Below are 24,661 nucleotides of genomic sequence, written 5' to 3' on the forward strand. Positions count from 1 at the left end.
ACTGTAAATTGCCTTGTTGCCTCAGTGCTTCAGATGTTCCTCTTTTGACCAGTATTGTGATCTTCAGCTTTTTTGACAATGAGTCAAGATTGACTCATGTTTGCATATAACTAGTAGTGTGCACCTAATTTTACAGCAGACTTCAACGCCACACGTACCATAATGGCTTAGATTGGATCCCAGTTTCTTTACATTAGGGTGGTTTTACTTTGAAAATGAATCATTGGCTGTAAATATCCAGCCCGTGTCGAGTATTTGATGTTCACATATCAAATTCTCAAACTTTGCAAAGGGTGAAAATAGATGACAGAATGTGTGAATTCATTCATACTTATCATACTTATTTGAAGCAATGGCCTTTTTTTATGAGGAAAGTCCAATGATGGTTATGATTATCCTGTTAGAATCTGAATATATTTCTGTGTAATGTCCTTACTATCAAGTATGTTTTCTGTACCATGTACAAAATACTTATCAATTCTTTGACCATTTATGTCTTCTTTGCAGTATTCGTGTTTATAAAATGCCTGAAATATTATGAACAAACGTGATTTACAGAGGAGTAATGAATGTTTTATTCAGGTTTTGATTAGGGAAACAAGATTGGTTTTTAATGCTGTAGATCAGGTGACCCACTTGGGTCCATTGAAGTGAATGTGTCGTACTGTACAAAACATGATGTTACTGTTTTGTAGATTGTGTGCCACATATTTGAGGCCTTTTTTTCCTAATTTCTAAGCAATCGTACATCATTAAAAAAATAAGTCAAAACAGGTTTCTCAAACATCTCTAGAAAGTGCCTTAGCCATTACTTAGTCAGCAGACAGTAGGATGCAAACAGAAATAATACGCTAAACTATAAAATCCAGTGTGAAGCGGATTTTACTGTGTATAAAATGTGTGCACGTGGAAACCGTAAAAGACAACAGTATATGAGATGTTGAAAAACATTTGTTTTAGCTTGCTTTGTTATGATATCGCACCATACACGCACAATAGTTGTTTTACCTACTAGCTTGGTGTCATGATATCATTCTCACCACATGCACATGACACATTTGTCGTGTTTTGATGGAAAATTTGTAGGCATGAGTCAGTGTTATGTTGATCTTGCCCCAAACTGTGGTCTACGAAAGGAGTTTTGATTCTAACAGTAACGGGAATGTTTTGAGGTTACAGTAAGCTTATTCTATACCTTAACATAAATTCAGTAGGCTATCATCTGTGACAGTGTTTCCCAAACATTTTAGGTCGAGACCCAAAATAATTATTTGGTGTCTCCCTGAGACCTGAACTCACAGAAATCCATTATAAATTAACCACTTTTATCCCTTTTGATGAAAATAACTGATCTACAAGCTGACAATTTGTTGCCTATTTTCACTGTTTCTTACGTTTTGTTTTCTTTTTTATTTATGGACCTTTTTTTCTTTCTTTTTTTTTTTACATTTTACGAAATCTGATATTTACTTGTGACCCATAAAAAATTGTTCCGTGACGCAAAAATGGTTCCAGACCTATTGTTTGGGAAACACTGATCTAGAATTTCTAGAAGGGGGGATTTGCTTGCGTTCAAAGCTTTAACATCCATATAAGGTTGTTATTACTATTCACAGACCTGGCTGTTGACAACCAGACATTATTCATCAACTTTTATTTTCTTGTACTCCTGTATTTCTAGACTTTTTTGTAAAAGACCAATAAACATATTCATTTAGAAAATGGCTTCTGTTTCTCTTGTATTTTGTTGCGGCCGTCAGGTCGCAAGTTACCATGAAAACCTCCACCGGCTGTCAGTCAGTCTGTCCGTCAAGTCACGTCACACATTTGGCCCTACTCTTTTCTCCGTCACCGTTGCCCCTTTCCATGCCAAACTTTGCACCCACACACAACCTCCAGTCTCACATGGCCCTCTTCTAGCGCCACCATGAGGCCAATTTTTGCAAAACACATTTTTGGACACTGCTCCTACAGATTGTGCCCTAAAATCACACAAAGCGGTACACAGTATCTCTAAAGTCATGTCATCAACATGGATCTGTCCCATTTCCCATATTCCCTGCTGATTGGCTACGATTGCCTTCTAAAGTTTATCTCCCGATTAGGGAGTCTTACTGGTTGCATTTATTTAATTGTATTGAGACAAATGTTTTTACATTTAACTAAAAATTGTAATAGCCTACTTGGTCGCAGTTTACTATGAAACCCTGCAGATCCTGCCCGTCCATGAGTGGGTAACACCTCAATGTCTAAAGCTGACCTGTTGTGACATCACATTGTTGACTCAATGACCAAAACAGCCTGGCAATCATATATGGAGATCCCTAATGTCAAAGCCCATATTTGGCAATGCCCATATATGGACGCTCCATATTGCCAAGACAGAATTAATTTGCAAATCAAGACTGCTGACTATCAAACCCTGGATATCCATACATGGAAACGACTGGATCATCACTTAGATCTCCATATATGGAGATGACCTCTATCTGATTCCCAGATGATGCCCTGTTAGGCCAACCACACTAATAGAATCCCTTTTATGCCCATCAATATTACGCCCATTTCTGGGAATGCCCATATATGGACATATTGTATCAGTCTAACGAGTGTGGTTGACGCGACATCGACCAGCTCAGCAGGGTTAGGGTTAGACTTGACTTTTAGGAGTGATAGTAGGCCTATATCATTTTGTGATAATGGGGAATTTTAAACAATGGCAATGTACTTGCCTTTGGGCCATTATTAATGTGGGTAAATTCAATCTTTATAATATATACCAAATTAAAGGATTATCTGCTTATGTGCTATATTAAAATATTTTCAACTTGTTTTATAGTCAGGGAATATTATCAGAATAATGTCAACTCTGGGAATAAATTCCTTACATTTCTTCACCAATGTGTTTGTCTTGAAACACATCTCACAAAGATTTGATTGATGACTTTATTAGAAGTTTGCATAGGAAAAGGTACAGTTTCATGACAGTGAAATATCCCCTGGCTATTATGATTATTATTTTATTTTATTTATTTATTTTCTCTGACTATTATGATTGTTTTCTGCTTGACCCAGTGAGCGCACCGTTAACGGGGGCTCATGAGCATCATAAAGAACCTCGCACGATGAGGTGCAGATTCACAGATCTACAACATCTCTGGATAGGCCAGAGTCCCGTGCTTTTGTCCTTCGTGCATGTTATGCCAGTCTGTGCGCGCTGCGCTCGCCCCTCCGGAGGAACCTTCCATCCACACTGCACTACACTGCACCACCCACTTGTCACCAAAGATGGCGATTTGCTGAGTGCTCATGGATACACACATTTCACGGATACTTAGAGTTCCGACCAAAACTCCAAGTTTAATACATTTTTAATTTGTGTTCCAGCAAGTGGTTTTGTAATCAAAGCACAGAGAAGACGGCGTCATCCATCGCTACCATGCAGATCACCCTCAAAACGCTGCAACAGCAGACCATTCAGATTGAGATAGACCCTGAACAAACGGTGAGTGGCTATGGCTAACTAAGCTAGCTCGCTAACTTTATTAGCTAGCGCTGCTAATGTGAGCCGCAGCCGTGAACCTTGTGTAGCCTTTTTCTCTCGTCAATTTCACATGTAGGCTTTGTTCCGCCGTGTGTCGGTCCGCTGTCGCTTAAAGGGCTTTAAGGTTACCGCAAACGGTTTGCATTAAACTGGCCACAATATTAGCATGGCGAGCCACATGTTAAATGGGGCGCTAATAGCATCGATGCTAACTACTAGCCAACTTGCTAACGTTAGCCAGCTCACTGACAAAATCATCCTGACTGTTACATGTCCATCATTCGTACGTCGTGATTATCTTTCTGGAGGTGAACGAGAATAACCAGAGTCGGTGTAAGGCCTCAATCAAAAACCTCCACTAAAAGTTAGCAACTAGTGGTCAGTGTAGCTAACATTTAATTGAGAACAGTGGTGGAAAAAGTACTCACATTTTTCCTTAGGTAAAAGTATCAATACTGCAATGTAGAAATACTCTGTTATAAATAAAAGTCTGGAATTCAGTTATTCAACATGTACTTTAGTAAAAGTACAAAAGTATTGGTATCAAAATGTTCTCATAGTACCAAAAATTTGATAGTACTCTTCATGCAGAAGCAGAATGTCTCATCTCACAAGTTTTCAAATGTATAAAATGTATACAAATCATTTGAAAATAGATCTACAAGTTCACTTGTGGGCAATTTTCAAGTGTCCAAATTGCTCTTCAGTGGTCACTGTATCAGTATGTTTTGTAATAATAATACAAATCTACAAAGTAACTAGTAACTAAAGTGGTCAAATAATAGTAGTGGAGTAAAAAGTACAGCATTTGTCTGAGATGTAGTGGAGTAGAAGTAAAAGTTCAGAAAATTGGGTAAAGGTACTTCAAAATTCAAAAAAGTTCAGTACTTTTGTAAATGTTCTTAGTTACTTTACACCACTGATTGAGATCTAGTAATGACGCCAGTCAACCAACCAAATTAAAGTTAGTACACGTTAACCGCTGGTAACTGTTACTTTTAACACTGGTAAAACTGTTATGTAAGTTAAAACAAACTTATCTGCACACTCTTCAAATGTTTGAAAGCATGAGACACTAATGTAATGAATTTAGACACCACCTTGATTTGCCATTGGTAGAGCTTCAATATGGCTAATTTGTTACCTGGCAGGTATTGGGATTTTTAATGTCCCATCATGTTTTGACACTGTCGCACTGCTTAATTGACAACCTAATTGATGACACAGTTGCATCTGTTAATTATTATGTTCATCTTTGTTATTTTTCAGGTGAAGGCCTTGAAGGAGAAGATAGAAGCAGAAAGAGGGAAAGATAATTTCCCAGTATCAGGCCAGAAGTTGATATATGCCGGCAAAATCCTGCAAGATGACACGCCTATTAAAGACTATAAAATTGATGAGAAGAATTTTGTTGTAGTTATGGTGTCTAAGGTGAGACCTGACTGCTCTGTTATTAGCAATTTACTTACTTTCGATTGTTTTTTAAAGCTGTTGATGACACAAAAGAAGGTAAATCAGGCTATCTGTTTGGCTATTGTTGATGACGTCACGCCACACTTCTATTGTACTTCACTGTACTGTACTCTCTGTCGGCCGGCCCGACTGTCCTCGCCTGCACTAGGAAAACCAGGAAGTCACTTTGCGTGAAAATGTATTTTATTACTAAATCTGTGTATATAAAAAGTATATTACCTCTCAGATATCTTAGTTTTAGCAAGATTATCAAAGTCAAATAGTTAGTTAAAGCCTATTTATTGAAATGATGTAAATCGCTATCGCCCCGGAGGTCTGCCGACCACCGGCTTGATGCTTGGATTTAACAAAGGGGAGGAGAGGGGAAACGCCGGGTAGCCTACATATGGTTCTTTCTCGCTTATGTCCAGAAATGTGGCGCTGCCGCATTTCCGGTTTCCCCCAGGGGGGTCCGTGGGGAGCGTGGCCGGGGTCCGTGCGACCCCTGGAGAACTGGGAGGCGAAGTTGCACATGATTGAGCTGGCCATGTTTTTTCAATAACCTTTCTCATTTATATTTAATAATTCTTTTGGAAAAATAAATAAATTAAAAAAGCTGTGGAAAAAACACGGCCAGCTCACAAATTAGAAGGACTGTATGATGACTCATAACCAAGAAAGCATGTTTTTGATGAATCTATCCTGGTTAAAATGGAGTTGGTTTGTATAGGAAGGGGGCGTGTCTGATAAAATTAATATCTAATATCTAAATACTGAATACATTTTTTTCAAAGTGAAATATCCCTTTATGGCCAATAGATGCTCCTACCGACTCTACAGTTTAGAGAGTCAGGACATCTAGGTTTGCACAAATTCTGGTTTCATCACCTCAATTTCGGAAGAAAGGTTCATACCATCAGTAACGTTTTAACCATAGGGAAACCTGATGTACATTTCTATCAACCATTCAACCCAATAAAGGCCTGTCCATTAGCCTGACACTCAGCCTGAATTGACATTTCGTTTCACTTCATTATTCAGTCTGAAGTCAGTTCCGCCCACAGCTTTTGCAGGGATGGGCGTTGCCGAAATGAGGCACTGTTCAGCGATTGGTTCACCGACCAACACATGACATAGTGTTGTTATGTGTGCCTGGCTGGCTAGTGGCTAACCTGTTGCTTGCTAGTGCTACTTGCTAACCAAAGAAACAGTCAGAATAGGAGCACTACGAACTAGTAATCAAACACAACATAACATGCCTGCTACTGGTGTTTCATAGCGAGATCGATACGATCGCATTTTACCGCAATTTACCGCATTTTACCGCGACACGATGTGCGGTACGGTACGGCGGCGGCGCTGGTGTACTTGGAAACACACATGAGTTCTGGGAAACCCCCACCCACGCTGATCACAAGACGCTGATTCACGACACTGATTCGCCCGTTTGGATTTTCAACCGAGGCAGGCCTCCTCATTGAGAGCGATTCTAGACCTGAATCGCAGAAACAAAAAAATTAAAGGGGTGTGGCTAGCGATTCAGGGTCTGGAACTAGGCTACCTGTCCATAGTTAGTATCTCTGAAATGTTCGTGAGTTGCGATTTCCAACATGCAAATTTCCGAACTCTTCATTCGGCGTAATGCTTTTCAGAAGTCGCGAGTGACGTAATTTTGTAGTCGAACCGAAGTATGGACAGGCCTTAAGTTTGGCTGCGGCCTGAAGCTTTGTCCACCTCATGCCACGCCCCCTTACATTTCTGAAAACCATGCTGGAATTGAAAACGAGGCATGCTCATTTGTTCACTGGCAGCAAGAAGCTTGAGTCCTGTTGAGGCCCAAGTGAGTGCCCGTGACAAGCAGTGTCCCAGGTTGCATACAGTTGTTTGGAATCAGTTCTTATCTATTTGAATATGGCCTTATTGACAATGACACTTAATTAATTGACTATCAGTTGACACTGGTAAATCGCTAAAAGACACGCACATCCCAGACTTACTATGCTTGGTGCTGGATAAAAAAAAGGTTAAAGAGAATTCTGCGTGTTAATCATGATCTGACACGATTAACTTGCCATCTAAGAACTTTAGCTGTAAGTAGATTATGGGCTACTTGTAGCTGCTAACTGACATTTCCATGCTAACATTGTTTTATTTGTTGTTAACAACAAATAGTTAATATGACAGCGGAGCAAGAACTGCACAGGTTTTTGTACACAGTAATGTTGTAACCCAACTTACCTTGAATATCGTGGATGTACCCTTCAATCCAGTTACTGTCCCTTCTTTTGAATCCTTTTGCGGATGATGATGTTGTCATCTGCCCATTTGTCAATTTGGTCAAAAGAAATTGGTAGAACAGAACTCATATTTTGAGACCATCACCCCTTTGTTGGTAATGCAGTCTCAGACGTGTTGCCGTGTTGGTGACGTAATCCAAGATGGGCGTCTATTACATGGGTGTAAACAAATGGCTGTGATAGAAAGTAGAACGAATCTATCTGGCAGCGTATCTCACCGGTAGGCCACCTGGCATGCACAGCACACTACAGCATTTTCAATCACTTTGGCGCGTCTGTGTAAGCGCAGTTTTTGATGCAAATAATGACACAAGTGAAGTGCCATTGATACTGCCTGTGTAGATGAGTTTCCCTCCATGAAGCCCAGAAGGATAATCCGTATCCCTTAGTTTGATAGGGGACTCCCCTTTGGATAAGTTGTAGATTGTTGGTTTCCTATGCGGGAGACCTGGGTTTGAAGCCTGGTGGTGGTACACATTCTTGTTTCCCTAATCACTACTGCTTTCGTTTGTAGGCAAAGCCTGCGGCTGCTGCTTCACCTCCACCCTCGGAAGCCCCCAAGCCTCCAGTCCAAGACTCTGGCTCCAGCTCCACATCAACAGCTGCTGTCCCAGTCCCAACCCCAGCAGCTGTCCCCATCCCCCCTGAGGAAGCCAAAGAGGAACCTACTCCTGCAGACATAGAACCACAGCAACCAGCCAGGTAGAAGTTGTTTAGGAGGGGTCTCGGACTCTCGGTACACATATTTTAAAGCTAAGGAAAGTGGGACAAATAGAAGGGCAATACATTAGATCAATCTCTTAACACATGGGCTGCCATTGTTTTGAAAGTTCTATGTGCTGTAGAGAGCCGCCGTTCACTTGTGCTTTATTTTGAAGAGCCCCGGAAGCCACATGCGTGTGCATGTTGTGTAATCTGACGATTTTAAAATGGACGTCAGTCTGTTTGCATTCGGTCGCGAAAATAAAATCCTAAACGCTGCCTATCGTCACGGCCCAGTGTTGCCGTGAAGAAGAGCGGCTCCCTGCCTTCTTGGCATTCTGAAAGTAGATTCCGAGATTCCGAGAACCGGAGAATAGATAATAGATGATAATCTATGGAGAATAGACACTCGATGATGCTGGCGGTCGAGTTGCATGATGGGCTACCGCGGCCCCTGTTTACCTGGTAACCATGGCAACCATTAACTCATCTGTAGATGAGATAACGCTGCCCTGGCCCTGCGCCCCCTTCCCCCTTATCTCGTTCCTGAACGTGTTTGGCTCAAGAAGTGTATTAACTGTCCAGTAATTTAAAAGCTAGAGCGCAAGCCAGTGATAGATAGATAGATAGATACCTTTATGATGAACGGTTTTGGTTACAATATATATTTTTATAGGAATAAAATGTACAATGTCTGTGTGACATGACACATCATAGCTACATTTGTTACCATAGTTTCCCACTCATGCTGTATTTTATTTTGTAGCTCGAGTGGACTTGGACAGGGTGTGGAGGCCTCGTCAGCGCTGGGTACGTGTGGACCTCTGCCTGACTTGGGGCAACTGTTAAAGTTTTGCATGCTCGCTTATATTGGGTATCATGGCAAAACATGAAACAAGCTACCAAATCACATAACCACAATCTGATTTGACTAAGAATGTCTTGGTTCTGTGAGACTACTATTGTAGTATCTTATGCATACATAACAGTATTTCTTGGGGTCAAATGTTCTATGGCAAAGACACAGGCTGGTGTGGACCAGAGAATTTACAGGCCAAAGTACACCACGTTTGTTTATATTTTGTATGCAATACCATGAAGCCCTCCCTTTTCGTCATGAGGCATAGAGCATTGGGGAATGGGGATTCCCACTTTGTTTAATCGTACCAAAACCGAAAGCTAAAATATGAAAGCCTCGAACAAAATAGCTGTCATTGTGTGTTTGTATTAGATAGTTCACATTCTGTTCGAGGTTTTTTATGTATGATAATGCATAGTTGGATCACTCAATGCTAATGTGTTGCCTTGCACAACCACAACTATAGACATAGTATTTATGCAAATGAAATGTGTTCTGTACTAAATGCTTGTCAATGGTGTTTGTGTTGTGCCCAGTGACGGGAGCGGAGTACGAGGCCATGCTAACAGAGATCATGTCTATGGGTTATGAGAGAGAAGGGGTGGTGGCTGCTCTACGGGCCAGCTTCAACAACCCCCACAGAGCTGTGGAGTACCTCCTCACTGTGAGTGACAACCATACACAAAATGATGATCCCAAAGTTCTCAAAGTTTGTAACAAGAAGTAGAAGTAAACAACCAGATTATTATACCAGGTGGCGCCCATTATGACAGTACTTCAGGTTTATTGTCACATTACAAGCTTACTGCAGGTATAAAGGAGTGGGGGGAAACATTTTGTGTAGACTTCCCACCGATGACTTGCAGTGACATACTCGAATATATAGTGTGTGTATGAAGGTATTCCACAGTCTTGTGTGCAACATCACACATCCCTTAAAACTATATAAAATATAAAACACATATGAATGTTTCGACAGACGGATCTATATTTCTCAAAACAATTAATGGAACGAAGTATTCCCTTAATTTCTTTTGGTTAGTTTTGAGTTTGGGTAGGGAGTCGAGATCCTTACAGTTACAGGTGCCAGTAGTGGCCTTTTTTCAAATCGGGAAAACCCGGGTCACCTGTGCATATCATAGCTGATAGGTGTCAGTTAAGTGGTAGCACTTGAGATCATTGGAGCCAGGGATCAGGCCTAAGCCGACAAGCTGTATAATACTTGAAAGAAATAATGAATCAGCTGGACTACATACTTTGTTATTTCCCTTTCCAATTAAAAGCTCTTGTTTTGTGTTTGCAGGGTATTCCTAGCAGTCCAGTCCAGGAGACTAATCCCCCTGTACAGCCTCCTGCTTCTGGACGTACTACAGAGGCCCCATCCCTAGTTGAGGGTATGACTCCCTTATATCACATACATTTTAACATACAAAATATGCTACTTAAGTAGTACACATTTTGAGAGGCTGTTATTTGCTTCATCTAATATGATTAGCATTTTCATGGTTGAGATTTGACTGTTAAATCTTGAGAAAGAGAAATACAACCTCCATGAAATACTTTACATGTGAACACATTTTACCTATGGTAAAATCACTTGGCACTTAGTTGTCACAGTGCTTGACAGCGTGTCGTGGGATCCAGTCCTGATCGCAACCGCCTTTGCTGTATCTACTGTCTACCTACTGTCCTATCAATAAGGGCAAAAGGCCCCAAAAATATCTTTAAGAAAATTACTCTGAAGAAGATGCCATAGCATCGAAACGTCAGTCATGTTTTTGTTTGCGGCACCTTAACATAAAAGAGGCTTCAATACTAAGAGCTGCTCCAGTGTCTTTACATTATGCTGTTGTCCTGCTTCTGTGACGCACCAGGCGTGTCTACATTTAGCTTTCTTCACAATAGGAATTACGTTTCATCTCGATATATCTAAAATATAAGTCGGAATGCTACAAAATAATACAAAACAACTTTTTATTTTAATATGCTGCCTTTGTTTTGTTTTCACCCCATCAGGGGAAAACCCACTGGAGTTCCTGCGGACTCAGCCCCAGTTCCTGAACATGAGACTGGCCATCCAGCAGAACCCTTCACTGCTTCCTGCTCTCTTGCAGCAGCTGGGCCGGGAAAACCCACAACTTCTACAGGTAACACCCACCACACACACACAAGGCCTCTAAGGATGCGTTTTGAAGTGGCAGATGAAAATACTTGTTCCGACCCTGATTTCTCACATGCCCCTCTTCTAGCGCCACCACGAGTTTGCTTTCTGCAGACTCTTATCTCCGGCACCGTATTATATCTTGCGCACACACTCCTTGGCTGGCAAATCCCAACCTCCGCCCTTGATTTCTCACATGCCCCTCTTCTAGCGCCACTTAAAGTTGCTTTTTGCAGTGTATACATGCGACCTGATGGTCGCTTATCTCCCGATTAGGGAGTCTTACTGGTGTTACTATAACTAAACATTCATGGTGAACAGCACAAAAGAAGACACATGGCAAGAGCAACGGTGCTCTTGCCATGTTTTTTTTTTTTTGCGCTGCAGCTTGATTGAGGCTTGTTGGAAGCGCATGTGATTTGGTAGCACATGATAAGGAAGGGAAAATGATGTCGGGCATTTCCTTAATGTTACTGCACCAAATAAAATAGTAGAATAATAGATTGTTCACGGTCCTAAATCTCAAGTCTGAGTGACTCGAGCCAGCTCTCAAACTCGAGTCCCCATCTCTGATGGCCACATACTACATCTTACTACACACTCTACCCACATAATTATACACACAATTGCTCAGCAAATTATACCAAACCACTATAAACATCAGACTCATCACCATCCAATTACAGTAACACGCCAAAGGCGAGTGGCGACTGTCAGGTCAGAGCTTCTAAATACGGCACAAACTTGTCGTTGTGTCTTTAGCCAACGACCATGGCGTTTTTGAGGTGATGCACTGTGGTAACCTGATCCGCCTCTCGCTAGCACAGCGGTAACCTGATCCGCCTCTCGCTAGCACAGCGGTAACGTGGTCCGCCTCTCGCTAGCACAGCGCTAACGTGATCCGCCTCTCTCTAGCACAGCGGTAACGTGATCCGCCTCTCTCTAGCACAGCGGTAACGTGATCCGCCTCTCTCTAGCACAGCGTTAACGTCACCCCAAACAGATGCAGCTGACTGAGCAGTTGTTGATTAGCGACTGACAGACGGACATAGGCTTGGCGTTCTCATACTAAATGCTTCCTGACGGTCGCAATTACTATTTTTACTATAGTAGTAATGAATGAAAATTATGCAGAGTAACATTTGTATTGATTTAGGATAATCATCTAATTTTTGTCTTTCCCGCCCTCCCCAGCAAATTAGCCAGCACCAGGAGCTGTTCATCCAGATGCTGAATGAGCCTGCGGGGGAGGGGGGAGACGTTCCAGAGGTGGGAGAGTTGGGGGCTGCCGGGGAAGAAGGAGCGCCCGTCAACTACATCCAGGTCACACCACAGGAGAAGGAAGCCATTGAGAGGGTGAGTTAGACCCCGACCCAAGACTAATGATAGCCATTGAGAGGGTGAGTTAGACCCCGACCCAAGACTAATGATAGCCATTGAGAGGGTGAGTTAGACCCCATCCCAAGACTAATGATAGCCATTGAGGGCGGATTCACACTGCAATCCGTTTGATTAGAACTGATTCTGAAAACGGTTGCTGGTTCACGCTGGCCAGCATTCACATTGGCAGACCTTCTGGCCTCCCTGGAGATCACTAGCACTATACAGCCCGGTCCTATAGGTGGCGGTATGCACATAGTGTCATCAACTATGCGACATTGCTGATGGTGGTCGCCAATAAATTCAGGCACGAAAGCTGGTGTAACAATTCAATGACGCGCGACAGCGCAGTGTGGTTACCAGTGTTGCGGTCTTGGGTCGAGCGACGTTCCCTGATCTACAAGCTCACAATGCCTCGCATCCGCGACGCTTTGTGAGCTTGTAGATCTGCTATTTTCCAGGGGCAGAAACGTGCAGAATGATGAGCCAGTAATAAACGTGCAGAATGATGAGCGAGTATCTGTGTCAGACCTCAGACGTCCAGCGTAGCACACGTTATTATTTTTATTATTTAATATATATAATCAACGTAGCCTACAATTGAAACGCTTTCACAAGCCACAGTGTGGCTTAATATTCACATTAATGGCACGTCAAGCAGGCATAGCAGTGCCAAGGAATCTATAACATCGAAACAAAAGTCAGGGATATAGGTTATTTTCGGTTTGTTTTCATGGTTTAACTTGTAGGCTAGTGCTTTCTCTTTCTGCTTTTCTTTCCCGACGGGCAACAGCAGGAGTATAGCTGCTACGCATCATGCACACGCATGCATGCACGCACGCACCAATCTCTTTCCCCCCCGCTGTAAATCTGATCCTAGAGCAGCATTATCATCTCACAGTTACAGCCATACTTCATGTCGCTGCCTCGCGGCTAATAACGGACCTGAATCTGATCCTAGGTCAGCCTAAACAGCACAGCAGTGACAGCACACAACTACACGCATTGATTGATTGATTGCTTGCTTTACGGTTTGCATAAAAAGCAAAAAGTACACACACGTCTCACACACACAGTACGGGTCCTCTCGGGTTAAACACATGATGATTACAGACCCGTGTTCCGAATGTTTTAACGGAGCGGTGGTTCTGGCCGTTCCGTCTCACTTTCACCCTGCCCTGCGCTCAGTGCGCTGGTGCGAGACAATAAATAACTGTTCGCCAATTGTTACTTCTCTCAATTGGAAGTACATGACACCAGTCCAGCGCACCGCAGTAGTAGGCTAACTGGTGATATAAAAAAATAATTTTAGAAGACAGCCCTACAAGCAAGCAATCTCTCTGTGAGACGAAGTCGCTGATCCCATGGCCATGTCGACAACTGTTACCCAGTGTTTATTTGTGCCGACGCCTGACTCGTCGACATTATATGAGGTCACGTTCAACATCAATACCGGTTTTGATTACGGTTGCTTCACACTGCTGCTCACCGGTCTCGAGGTCGCACAATGCAGTCTCGAGACTACCTCTTGAGGTGGTTTCGAGGCTATCCGTTTCTAAGGAAAACCGCAAGCTTCACACTGTCAAAACCGGTCTAAACATCTGCCAAGTAGCCTCGAGACCGGTCCCAAGACCGCAGTGTGAATCCGCCCTGAGAGGGTGAGTTAGACCCCATCCCAAGACTAATGATAGCCATTGAGAGGGTGAGTTAGACCCCATCCCAAGACTAATGATAGCCATTGAGAGAGGGTGAGTTAGACCACATCCCAAGACTGATGATTCAAATCATAGAGAAGTTCATTGCTTACTTTTCATGGTGTTTTAAACGAGAATCAGCTGATAGCAGCACTGAAATGAGAGATGAGGACTGAGGAGAATGTCACAGGAAAATGCAAATGAGGGAGAAAACGTCTTGGGTCAGAGCCGTTCATAGATCAGTTCACTCTAGCAACCCAATGGAAACATTTAATAATTTGTGTATTCTGATTTATTTTCTTTTTTGTAAATGGCTAACTGTTGACATCACATTGCATAAACAATAATGGTTAAATAATAGTTAATAATGGAGATAAACACTAAAACAAGCGTTATTTTTCTTCTAATATTTTCATGTTTTATTGTTTTTTCCCCCCTGTCTTCTTTCTGTCTCTTCCCTCTTACCATCTGTCTGGCGGTCAGTTAAAAGCATTGGGTTTCCCAGAGGCTCTGGTGATTCAGGCCTACTTCGCCTGCGAGAAGAACGAGAACCTGGCGGCCAACTTTCTACTCAACCAGGGTCTAGAAGATGACTGAGACGCAGCGTCCCTGCCTTCCTCCTCCCTCTCCTCCATCCCTCCCTCCCCTCCTTCCTTCCACCCTCCCCCTCTTCAGTTCAGCACAAGGACTGCGCCCCCCCTCCCCGATATACTGTACAGTTACCAATCTCAGCTCAACTCTGTGGGAGGGGGAGGGAGAGGGGAGAGCTCGCAGCGGTGGTGGGTGGGGTGGGGGGGCAGGGATGGCTCTGGGAGTTGGTTGGGGTTTGGTTTGGAATGGAGTGGGCTGGGTTAACAACATGCTAGACTACACAAAGTAAATGTTGTGTGCGGCAAGGGCAGGCATGGGTCTCTTAGCGCAGCGGGTCACTGGGAGGACGAGGGACGTAAGAACGACATCAACTTCAATTCCAATGGAATTTGGGGTTTGTTTAGGGGAGATCTATAATTTGATTTTTGACATGCTCATGGGAACATTAGGACAAGGAGGGAGGGGGAGGGTGGGGGCCTGATGGGTTTGTGGGGAGAGTACGTGTGCGTGCGGGTTGTGTGTGTATGAGTGTAATGTCTGTGTGCCTATGCAGGTGAAAGTGATAACAATTTAGTTGAAACGGTAATTTGATTTGCATATCTAAGCTTGATTCATGCTGTTGCTGGATATTACAGGAGCACAATGCTCTTTACTGCACTTCTCCAATGTTATCAGTGTGTGTACTTCCGTCTGCCTCTGTAAAGCCCAATTTATACTCTCACGTCAGATTTTTTCGCAAGAAAATCTGTGACGGTATAAATTATGCTTAAGCATCCCTATGTGTACATCCAGGAATGAAATGATCAGCGATTGACTTGGCAGGCAGTGCTATGCTCTGTATGTGTGTGAGTGAGATGACGTTGCAGGGTTTTTTGGGGCTGTAGGAAAGAAATGGGAACTAAACTGACGATAAAGAAGATTCTGCTTGTGTGTCTACTCTATTCACTTAGTTACACAAGTACCACCCTCACCTGTCATGTTCTATAAGTGGTGCCTATATGTGGGCCATAGTGAAGCCATGCGAATCACACCAGTAGAACCTAAAGAGTGCCTTCCCTCGTTTAGGTTTATTATTTTCTCTATTCTTATACCCTTTGATGGTAATTAACACCCACCATAAGAATGTCACTGTATGACATACAGTAAAGTGGTAAAACTGCTGCATAAGGCAACATTGGGAATGGAGGTGCATTTGTTGCCCACAGTTAAAATGTGGATATGCAGTTTGTTTCACTGTTTTGGAGAGCTAGCTTCTGGGGGCTTCTCTCTAGAGGCTATGAGCATTGAGAAAATACTTTTAATGTTGTTGGGGGAGGAGTCTGGGCCCTACCAGTTTTTATTTGTATGTAATTGATACACTGAATATACTAAACTGAATCGTAAGAATTACCCCAGCCTGCATTATATTCACCAGTAGGACCTCTAAGGCAACCCCTCATACACTTCACTATACTGTGTTTCTTTTGTCTGCTTTTGAGTTGACGCTGAGCTGGCATGTATGGATTCTAATGAGTAGGTGCCTATGTGAGCAAAACGGTGGTGCACATGCATGCGCACTGATGTCTGTTAATGTGCGCATGTGTCTGCTTACACATTTTTGCAGGGGCAGAACCAGGGATGGGCAAAAATACATCAAAATGTATTTTGATACAAAATCTATTAAAATAAATTACCATACTGAAAATACTATAAACTTCATTTACAGGAAAGCATTAAATAGTAGTTCACATACCTTTTTTACTGTGTATATTTGATCCATTCTTCCTGCATACCTGCCAACCTGCATGCATTGTGTGCAACTAACCAATTCTTGGTATGGAGGTATGAAATGCAAGCTGAAAACTACAAAATACTTTTTTTTTAAAAATATATCATTTTATTACCCCAAAACGATACCATTCTACGTCTATTTGGTATTTAAATGACATTCCTCTTGTGCTTCTTTAACATGAACTATTTAAATGTAGGCTCTCACCAAGAAACCAAGCCCTTCAGTTGAGTAAGGGCCTGTCAGTGGTGGAACAGGTCTGTACTCTGTAGCAGCTGATGTCCCAAGGACATGAATGAGAAGCATAATACTGTATACTATAAGGCACAAGCAGAAAGCGCTCCAGCTTGGCCGCCTTTGCTGGGGTTATTGCACTGACTACGCGCTTCACAATGCTGAGATCAGTGTTTTCAGGTTTCGGTCGCTGCATTGGCTGGGTTATTGTGTGGGTGAAATAGACTATCTTTCCCTGTCCCCCTTTCTCTCGCTCGCTGATCAAGCTCTGGTCTGTCACACAACCGTTTAATAACTTGTTGATTTGTGCTTACATTTGTCTGTGCAGATTTTCACAGGGTATCACCATATTTGGGTGTGGGTCCATAATTTGGGCGTTATCCGGGCACAGACAAATCCACAGACAACTTGAACTTTATATACAGTACAAGTATATGTGATAAGTAAAGTATGACATAAAGTTACTAGGGCCCAAGGTAGAGGGGCCTTGGAAACCCCCTCCCCCCATGAAGAACATTAATAGGGTGGCCCACAGTGAATCCTTGTGCCCAGGGCCTAGAATTTGGTGCGACACCCCCCTCAGGTTTCGGTCGCTGCATTGGCTGGGTTATTGTGTGGGTGAAATAGACTATCTTTCCCTGTCCCCCTTTCTCTCGCTCGCTGATCAAGCTCTGGTCTGTCACACAACCGTTTAATAACTTGATTTGTGCTTACATTTGTCTGTGCAGATTTTCACAGGGTATCACCATATTTGGGTGTGGGTCCATATTTGGGTGTTATCCGGGCACAGACAAATCCACAGACAACTTGAACTTTATATACAGTACAAGTATATGTGATAAGTAAAGTATGACATAAAATAAATGAAACATCACTGTTGCCACAACTATCAGCCAGATCTTTTGAAAATAAAAGTTAGTCTGTTAGTAACAAATTGAGTCTCAACTTTCTAAATAATTGTATCATACATTTTTACATCGTCGTTTTAAGCATTCTCAATATTTTGATGCAAATTCAATCAAATCCAATAGTATTTATAAATAGTATTTCAAATACAAATATCAGAAATGCTGCCCATCCCTGGGAGGTATACTGCAGTGCTGCAGTCCAAACAGGTCTTTTCTGTTTTCTCATTCTTTTTGCCTTCACTCATTCTTTACAGGGCTCAAATATTGAATTAATAAACAGCCTCTTTAATAATGTTCCTGCCGTATAGATTTGACATCAAAACCATTTGTGAAGTATGGAGTCAACAGAGATTTTACCATTGGAAATGAGTTATAGACCATGACACAACCATTACATGATTGTCGGTTGTGTTTGGATTGTCTAAACTAAAGCCTGTATGTGTGTGTGTGTATTATATGGGTACTGTATGTATGTGTGTGTACACACGCACACAGAGTGTGTGTGTGTGTGTATGTACACACACACACACACACACACATATATATATATATATATATATATATATATATATATATATAAATATATATATATATATATATATATATATATAAAATGAAGAAACCTTCAGAAAGTATACCAATCTAGGAATGTTTTCACTCAATTGAGCTTCATTCCACTATGAAACCCTCTTCCAAACCCACTATAGCCTACACCTACAGTATGTGGAGCAGGGACGTCGGGGGGGGGGGGGGGGGGGGGGGGACTGAGTTACTAGGGCCCAAGGTAGAGGGGCCTTGGAAACCCCCTCCCCCCATGAAGAAAATTCATAGGGTGGCCCACAGTGAATCCTTGTGCCCAGGGCCTAGAATTTGGTGCGACACCCCTGATGTGGAGAGTGAGACACCAGTTGATTGGGCTTTGATTGAAGACGAGGTATAATGGGGATTGCATTAAAGGGCGGGGCATTCATTCTCTATTTACATCGTTCCCGAGTTGGCCAGGTCGCCGACTAGACGGGAGCTTCTAGTTTATTTAATTGAAAGCTATTACATTAGCCTAATTAAAAATGTAATCTTCCTTAATGTTTAAGCTAAATTAATTATGACTGGCGTACACTTAAAATCATTTGTTTTAATTGATGGCCTTCCTGCCCTGGCACTTGGCCTTTGTGCCCTCAAAAATGTGACAACACTAAAGGCCAAGTGGCCTTGCCCCTAAAATGACGAAATTCTAGGCCTGATCCACAGGTTCGTCTCGACGAGCTATACAACATACCAAAAGATAGGCACTATCTGAAATTTAAGACTTAAAATCTATGTTTTGACGCCTTACTATAGTCTTATGTAATTTTGGGGGTTTTGAAGACAATCTGAAAAAAATGATTTAATTTCATATCCACGCGTTTGTCTCGAAGAGCTATACAACATACTAAGAGACAGGCGCTTAAAACCTATTGGTTTCCGAGTTATCGCACTTTGAAAAATCTAGGATTGCATTTGTCGAAAAAAAGTAGGGTTCCAGGGTTCTCACAGCAATGTGTCACACATCCACACGTTCGTCTCGACGAGCTATACAACATACCAAAAGATAGGGACTATTGGAAATTTAAGACTTAAAATCTATGTTTTGACGCCTTACTAATAGTCTTATGTAATTTTGGGGGTTTTGAAGACAATCTGAAAAAAATGAATTAATTTCATATCCACGCGTTCGTCTCAAAGAGCTATAAAACATACTAAGAGACAGGCGCTTAAAACCTATTGGTTCTCGAGTTATCGCACTTTGAAAAAATCTAGGATTGCATTTGTCGAAAAAAAGTAGGGTTCCAGGGGTCGCACAGCAATGTGTCACACATCCACACGTTCGTCTCGACGAGCTATACAACATACCAAAAGATAGGGACTATCGGAAATTTAAGACTTAAAATCTATGTTTTGACGCCTTACTATATATAGTCTTATGTAATTTTGGGGGTTTTGAAGACAATCTGAAAAAAATGAATTAATTTCATATCCACGCGTTCCTCCCGAAGAGCTGTACAACATACTAAGAGACAGGCGCTTAAAACCTATTGGTTTCCGAGTTATCGCACTTTGAAAAATCTAGGATTGCATTTGTCGAAAAAAAGTAGGGTTCCAGGGGTTGCACAGCAATGTGTCACACATCCACACGTTCGTCTCGACGAGCTATACAACATACCAAACGATAGGCACTATCGGAAATTTAAGACTTAAAATCTATGTTTTGACGCCTTACTATAGTCTTATGTAATTTTGGGGGTTTTGAAGACAATCTGAAAAAAATGAATTAATTTCATATCCACGCGTTCCTCCCGAAGAGCTATACAATGAACATACTGAGAGACAGGCGCTTAAAACCTATTGGTTTCCGTGTTATCGCACTTTGAAAAATCTAGGATTGCATTTGTCGAAAAAAAGTAGGGTTCCAGGGGTCGCACAGCAATGTGTCACACATCCACACGTTCGTCTCGACGAGCTATACAACATACCAAACGATAGGCACTATCAGAAATTTAAGACTTAAAATCTATATTTTGACGCCTTACTATAGTCTTATGTAATTTTGGGGGTTTTGAAGACAATCTGAAAAAAATTAATTAATTTCATATCCACGCGTTTGTCTCAAAGAGCTAAACAACATACTAAGAGACAGGCGCTTAAAGGTCCATGAAACACAAAATCACTTTTTCTATAAATATATATTATATCAATGAGTCACTTGTGATAGGGAGCAGTGATATGGTTCAGTTTGCCTATAGCCTTGTGGATTCAGAGCTTTCTGCTGGTCTCTGCAGCTATTTCTGTTTACTTCCAGTTTCTAGAAGAAAAGAAAACTTTGGCGCCACTCATTAAATATTAGCTATCATTGTTCTAGAGTGCAATGTGACGTAGGCATATCTAATTAATATTAACGTTTGTTTAATATAGAGTTGTATCAAGGGGGGCGTGGTTTCATTCTGCCCTTGTTGTGGCGTCTCGTTGTGTTGTTCAGAGCATAGACTGTAGGGCTGTCGCAGTGGGGCACTTGTTGATTAGATTCGGCATCTCCATGTTCTATAACCAGTTAAAATGGGCAAGTATTTTACAAACAAGCTGTCTGAGCTTTTTTCCATGGACACACTTTCTCCAGCTTTGGACTGTTTACCACGGAACCGAAGAAGAAGGGACGCTAAGCTATCGCCGATAGCTATTTTCTGTGTAGTGTGTGTGTGTGTGTGTGTGTGTGTGTGTGTGTGTGTGTGTGTGTGTGTGTGTGCGTCCGTCGTGACAGCGCGCGCACACACACACAACGTCCACACACGAAAAATAGCAGATCTACAAGCTCACAACGCGTCGCGAAAGTGACTTGTTTGTGGGCTTGTATATCAGCTACGTAGCTATGTAGCCGAGCTAAATAGCCGTACGGCTATTAGCTCGGCTACATAGCTGATATACAAGCTCACAACGCGTCACTTTCGCGACGCGTTGTGAGCTTGTAGATCTGCTATTTTTCATGTGTGGACGTTGTGTGTGTGCGCGCGCACTGTCACGACGCACGCACACACACACACACACACACACACACACACACACACACACACACACTATACTACACAGAAAATAGCTATCGGCGATAGCTTAGCGTCCCTTCTTCTTCGGTTCCGTGGTAAACAGTCCAAAGCTGGAGAAAGTGTGTCCATGAATAAGCTCAGCCAGCTTCTTTGTAAAATACTTGCCCATTTTAAATGGTTATAGAACATGGAGTTGCCGAACCTCCAATGGCTGGTTTTAAAAATTGTTTCCGAAATGGAAACAGCAACAAGTGAAGTGCGACAGCTTCGCTCTGTCTCTCTGATAGTTCTAACACAATGATGTGCACGCATTACTCCGCCCCCTCCCCCCACAACAGCAGATAACCACGCCTACATTTCAGAGAGGCGGGGTTTCTTATCCCTTTAAAACCTATTGGTTTCCGTGTTATCGCACTTTGAAAAATCTAGGATTGCATTTGTCGAAAAAAAGTAGGGTTCCAGGGGTCGCACAGCAATGTGTCACACATCCACACGTTCGTCTCGACGAGCTATACAACATACCAAACGATAGGCACTATCGGAAATTTAAGACTTAAAATCTATGTTTTGACGCCTTACTATAATGTAATTTTGGGGGTTTTGAAGACAATCTAAAAAAATGAATTAATTTCATATCCACGCGTTCCTCCCGATACTAAGAGACAGGCGCTTAAAACCTATTGGTATCCGTGTTATCGCACTTTGAAAAATCTAGGATTGCATTTGTCGAAAAAAAGTAGGGTTCCAGGGGTCGCACAGCAATGTGTCACACATCCACACGTTTGTCTCGACGAGTTATACAACATACCAAAAGATAGGCACTATCGGAAATTTAAGACTTAAAATCTATGTTTTTATAGTCTTATGTAATTTTGGGGGTTTTGAAGACAATCTGAAAAAAATTAATTAATTTCATATCCACGCGTTTGTCTCGAAGAGCTAAACAACATACTAAGAGACAGGCGCTTAAAACCTATTGGTTTCCGTGTTATCGCACTTTGAAAAATCTAGGATTGCATTTGTCGAAAAAAAAGTAGGGTTCCAGGGGTCGCACAGCAATGTGTCACACATCCACACGTTCGTCTCGACGAGCTATACAACATACCAAACGATAGGCACTATCGGAAATTTAAGACTTAAAATCTATGTTTTGACGCCTTACTATAGTCTTATGTAATTTTGGGGGTTTTGAAGACAATCTGAAAAAAATGAATTAATTTCATATCCACGCGTTCCTCCCGATACTAAGAGACAGGCACTTAAAACCTATTGGTTTCCGTGTTATCGCACTTTGAAAAATCTAGGATTGCATTTGTCGAAAAAAAGTAGGGTTCCAAGGGTCGCACAGCAATGTGTCACACATCCACACGTTCGTCTCGACGAGCTATACAACATACCAAAAGATAGACACTATCGGAAATTTAAGACTTAAAATCTATGTTTTGACACCTTACTATAGTCTTATGTAATTTTGGGGGTTTTGAAGACAATCTGAAAAAAATGAATTAATTTCATATCCACGCGTTTGTCTCGAAGAGCTATACAACATACTAAGAGACAGGCGCTTAAAACCTATTGGTTTCCGTGTTATCGCACTTTGAAAAATCTAGGATTGCATTTGTCGAAAAAAAGTAGGGTTCCAAGGGTTGCACAGCAATGTGTCACACATCCACACGTTCGTCTCGACGAGCTATACAACATACCAAAATATAGGCACTATCGGAAATTTAAGACTTAAAATCTATGTTTTGACACCTTACTATAGTCTTATGTAATTTTGGGGGTTTTGAAGACAATCTGATAAAAATGAATTAAATTCATATCCACGCGTTTGTCTCGAAGAGCTATACAACATACTAAGAGACAGGCGCTTAAAACCTATTGGTTTCCGTGTTATCGCACTTTGAAAAATCTAGGATTGCATTTGTCGAAAAAAAGTAGGGTTCCAGGGGTCGCACAGTAATGCGTCACACATCCACACGTTCGTCTCGACAAGCTATACAACATACCAAAAGATAGGCACTATCGGAAATTTAAGACTTAAAATCTATGTTTTGACGCCTTACTATATAGTCTTATGTAATTTTGGGGGTTTTGAAGACAATCTGAAAAAAATGAATTAATTTCATATCCACGCGTTCCTCCCGATACTAAGAGACAGGCGCTTAAAACCTATTGGTTTCCGTGTTATCGCACTTTGAAAAATCTAGGATTGCATTTGTCGAAAAAAAGTAGGGTTCCAGGGGTCGCACAGTAATGCGTCACACATCCACACGTTCGTCTCGACGAGCTATACAACAAACCAAACGATAGGCACTATCGGAAATTTAAGACTTAAAATCTATGTTTTGACGCCTTACTATAGTCTTATGTAATTTTGGGGGTTTTGAAGACAATCTGAAAATAACTAATTAATTTCATATCCACGCGTTCCTCCCGAAGAGCTATACAACATACTAAGAGACAGGCGCTTAAAACCTATTTCCGTGTTATCGCACTTTGAAAAATCTAACCCTTTAAGTGCCTATCCCGAACATGTTCGGGATATTCGGGATCAAAAACAATTTTTTATTTGCTATTTTACTTACCCCGAGCTGCTTGGAGCAACGTGGGTGGTCCCGGCTCGCCCAGCGCTCACCAACGAGAGACGCTAGATGCTCCGACGATTTATTCCATTGAAAATGGTTTAAAATAAAGTTTAGAGCCCCCCAAAAAAAACCTCGGTACCGGTACCGGGACGTATTCCAGGGTGCCTATCCCGAACATCTCCGGGATATTTAATCAAATTAATTATTTAATCGGAGGCCTCAACGAAGCCCCGGTCTAGACGTCCATCCATGCCCGGGACTTAGACTCGGCCATCCACGGGCCGTATTCGCGCTAACGGCCGCATTGCGCCGCCCACTCCAATAATAAATCACATCTTTAGACAGGATTTTCTCCGGATTGTGTTCCCAGACCCAAAGAGAAAGTTTTTTGCGGCTGAAATAGCTTTAGATCGGGCTTCTAAATGGGTTAGCATTTTGGCTACGTGTCAGCTAGCTTCCTCCTCTCGTCACCCATAGCATTGACTGGAGTGAAAACACAAGCCAGTTGGGAGAGGGTCGACGAAAGCTATAAAGAAGGTCTATGGAGAAATTTCTGGCACTCTAGCACCCCTTGTGGCCGGATGGCACTGTATGAGTTAAAATCTATGTTTTGACACCTTACTATAGTCTTGTGTAATTTTGGGGGTTTTGAAGACAATCTGATAAAAATGAATTAAATTCATATCCACGCGTTTGTCTCGAAGAGCTAAACAACATACTAAGAGACAGGCGCTTAAAACCTATTGGTTTCCGAGTTATCGCACTTTGAAAAATCTAGGATTGCATTTGTCGAAAAAAAGTAGGGTTCCAGGGGTTGCACAGCAATGTGTCACACATCCACACGTTCGTCTCGACGAGCTATACAACAAACCAAACGATAGGCACTATCGGAAATTTAAGACTTAAAATCT

General features: G+C 42.0%; 1 protein-coding gene across 1 annotated transcript; it reads left to right on the forward strand.

Annotated features, from left to right (window-relative positions):
- The first annotated feature begins 3,266 nt into the window (after positions 1 to 3,266).
- Positions 3,267 to 16,573, forward strand: LOC308284497 (UV excision repair protein RAD23 homolog A-like). The gene is made up of 9 exons (XM_080725119.1): positions 3,267 to 3,505; positions 4,814 to 4,975; positions 7,808 to 7,995; positions 8,762 to 8,805; positions 9,391 to 9,518; positions 10,158 to 10,248; positions 10,871 to 11,001; positions 12,210 to 12,371; positions 14,573 to 16,573. The coding sequence occupies exons 1-9, from the start codon at positions 3,440 to 3,442 to the stop codon at positions 14,684 to 14,686; spliced, it is 1,086 nt and encodes a 361-aa protein (XP_080581245.1). The 5' UTR covers positions 3,267 to 3,439; the 3' UTR covers positions 14,687 to 16,573.
- Positions 16,574 to 24,661: the final 8,088 nt, after the last annotated feature.

Source organism: Nannobrachium achirus (genome assembly GCF_963921795.1).
Source record: "Nannobrachium achirus genome assembly, chromosome: 4".
Taxonomy (NCBI): Eukaryota; Metazoa; Chordata; class Actinopteri; order Myctophiformes; family Myctophidae; genus Nannobrachium; species Nannobrachium achirus.

Bases quoted from the DNA above. Each gene is read 5' to 3' on its own strand.
- LOC308284497 (XM_080725119.1), top strand. From the start codon at position 3,440: ATGCAGATCACCCTCAAAACGCTGCAACAGCAGACCATTCAGATTGAG. The intron at 4,976-7,807 runs GTGAGACCTGAC...TTTCGTTTGTAG, and splicing joins TTGTAGTTATGGTGTCTAAG to GCAAAGCCTGCGGCTGCTGC. The intron at 8,806-9,390 runs GTACGTGTGGAC...TGTTGTGCCCAG, and splicing joins GGAGGCCTCGTCAGCGCTGG to TGACGGGAGCGGAGTACGAG.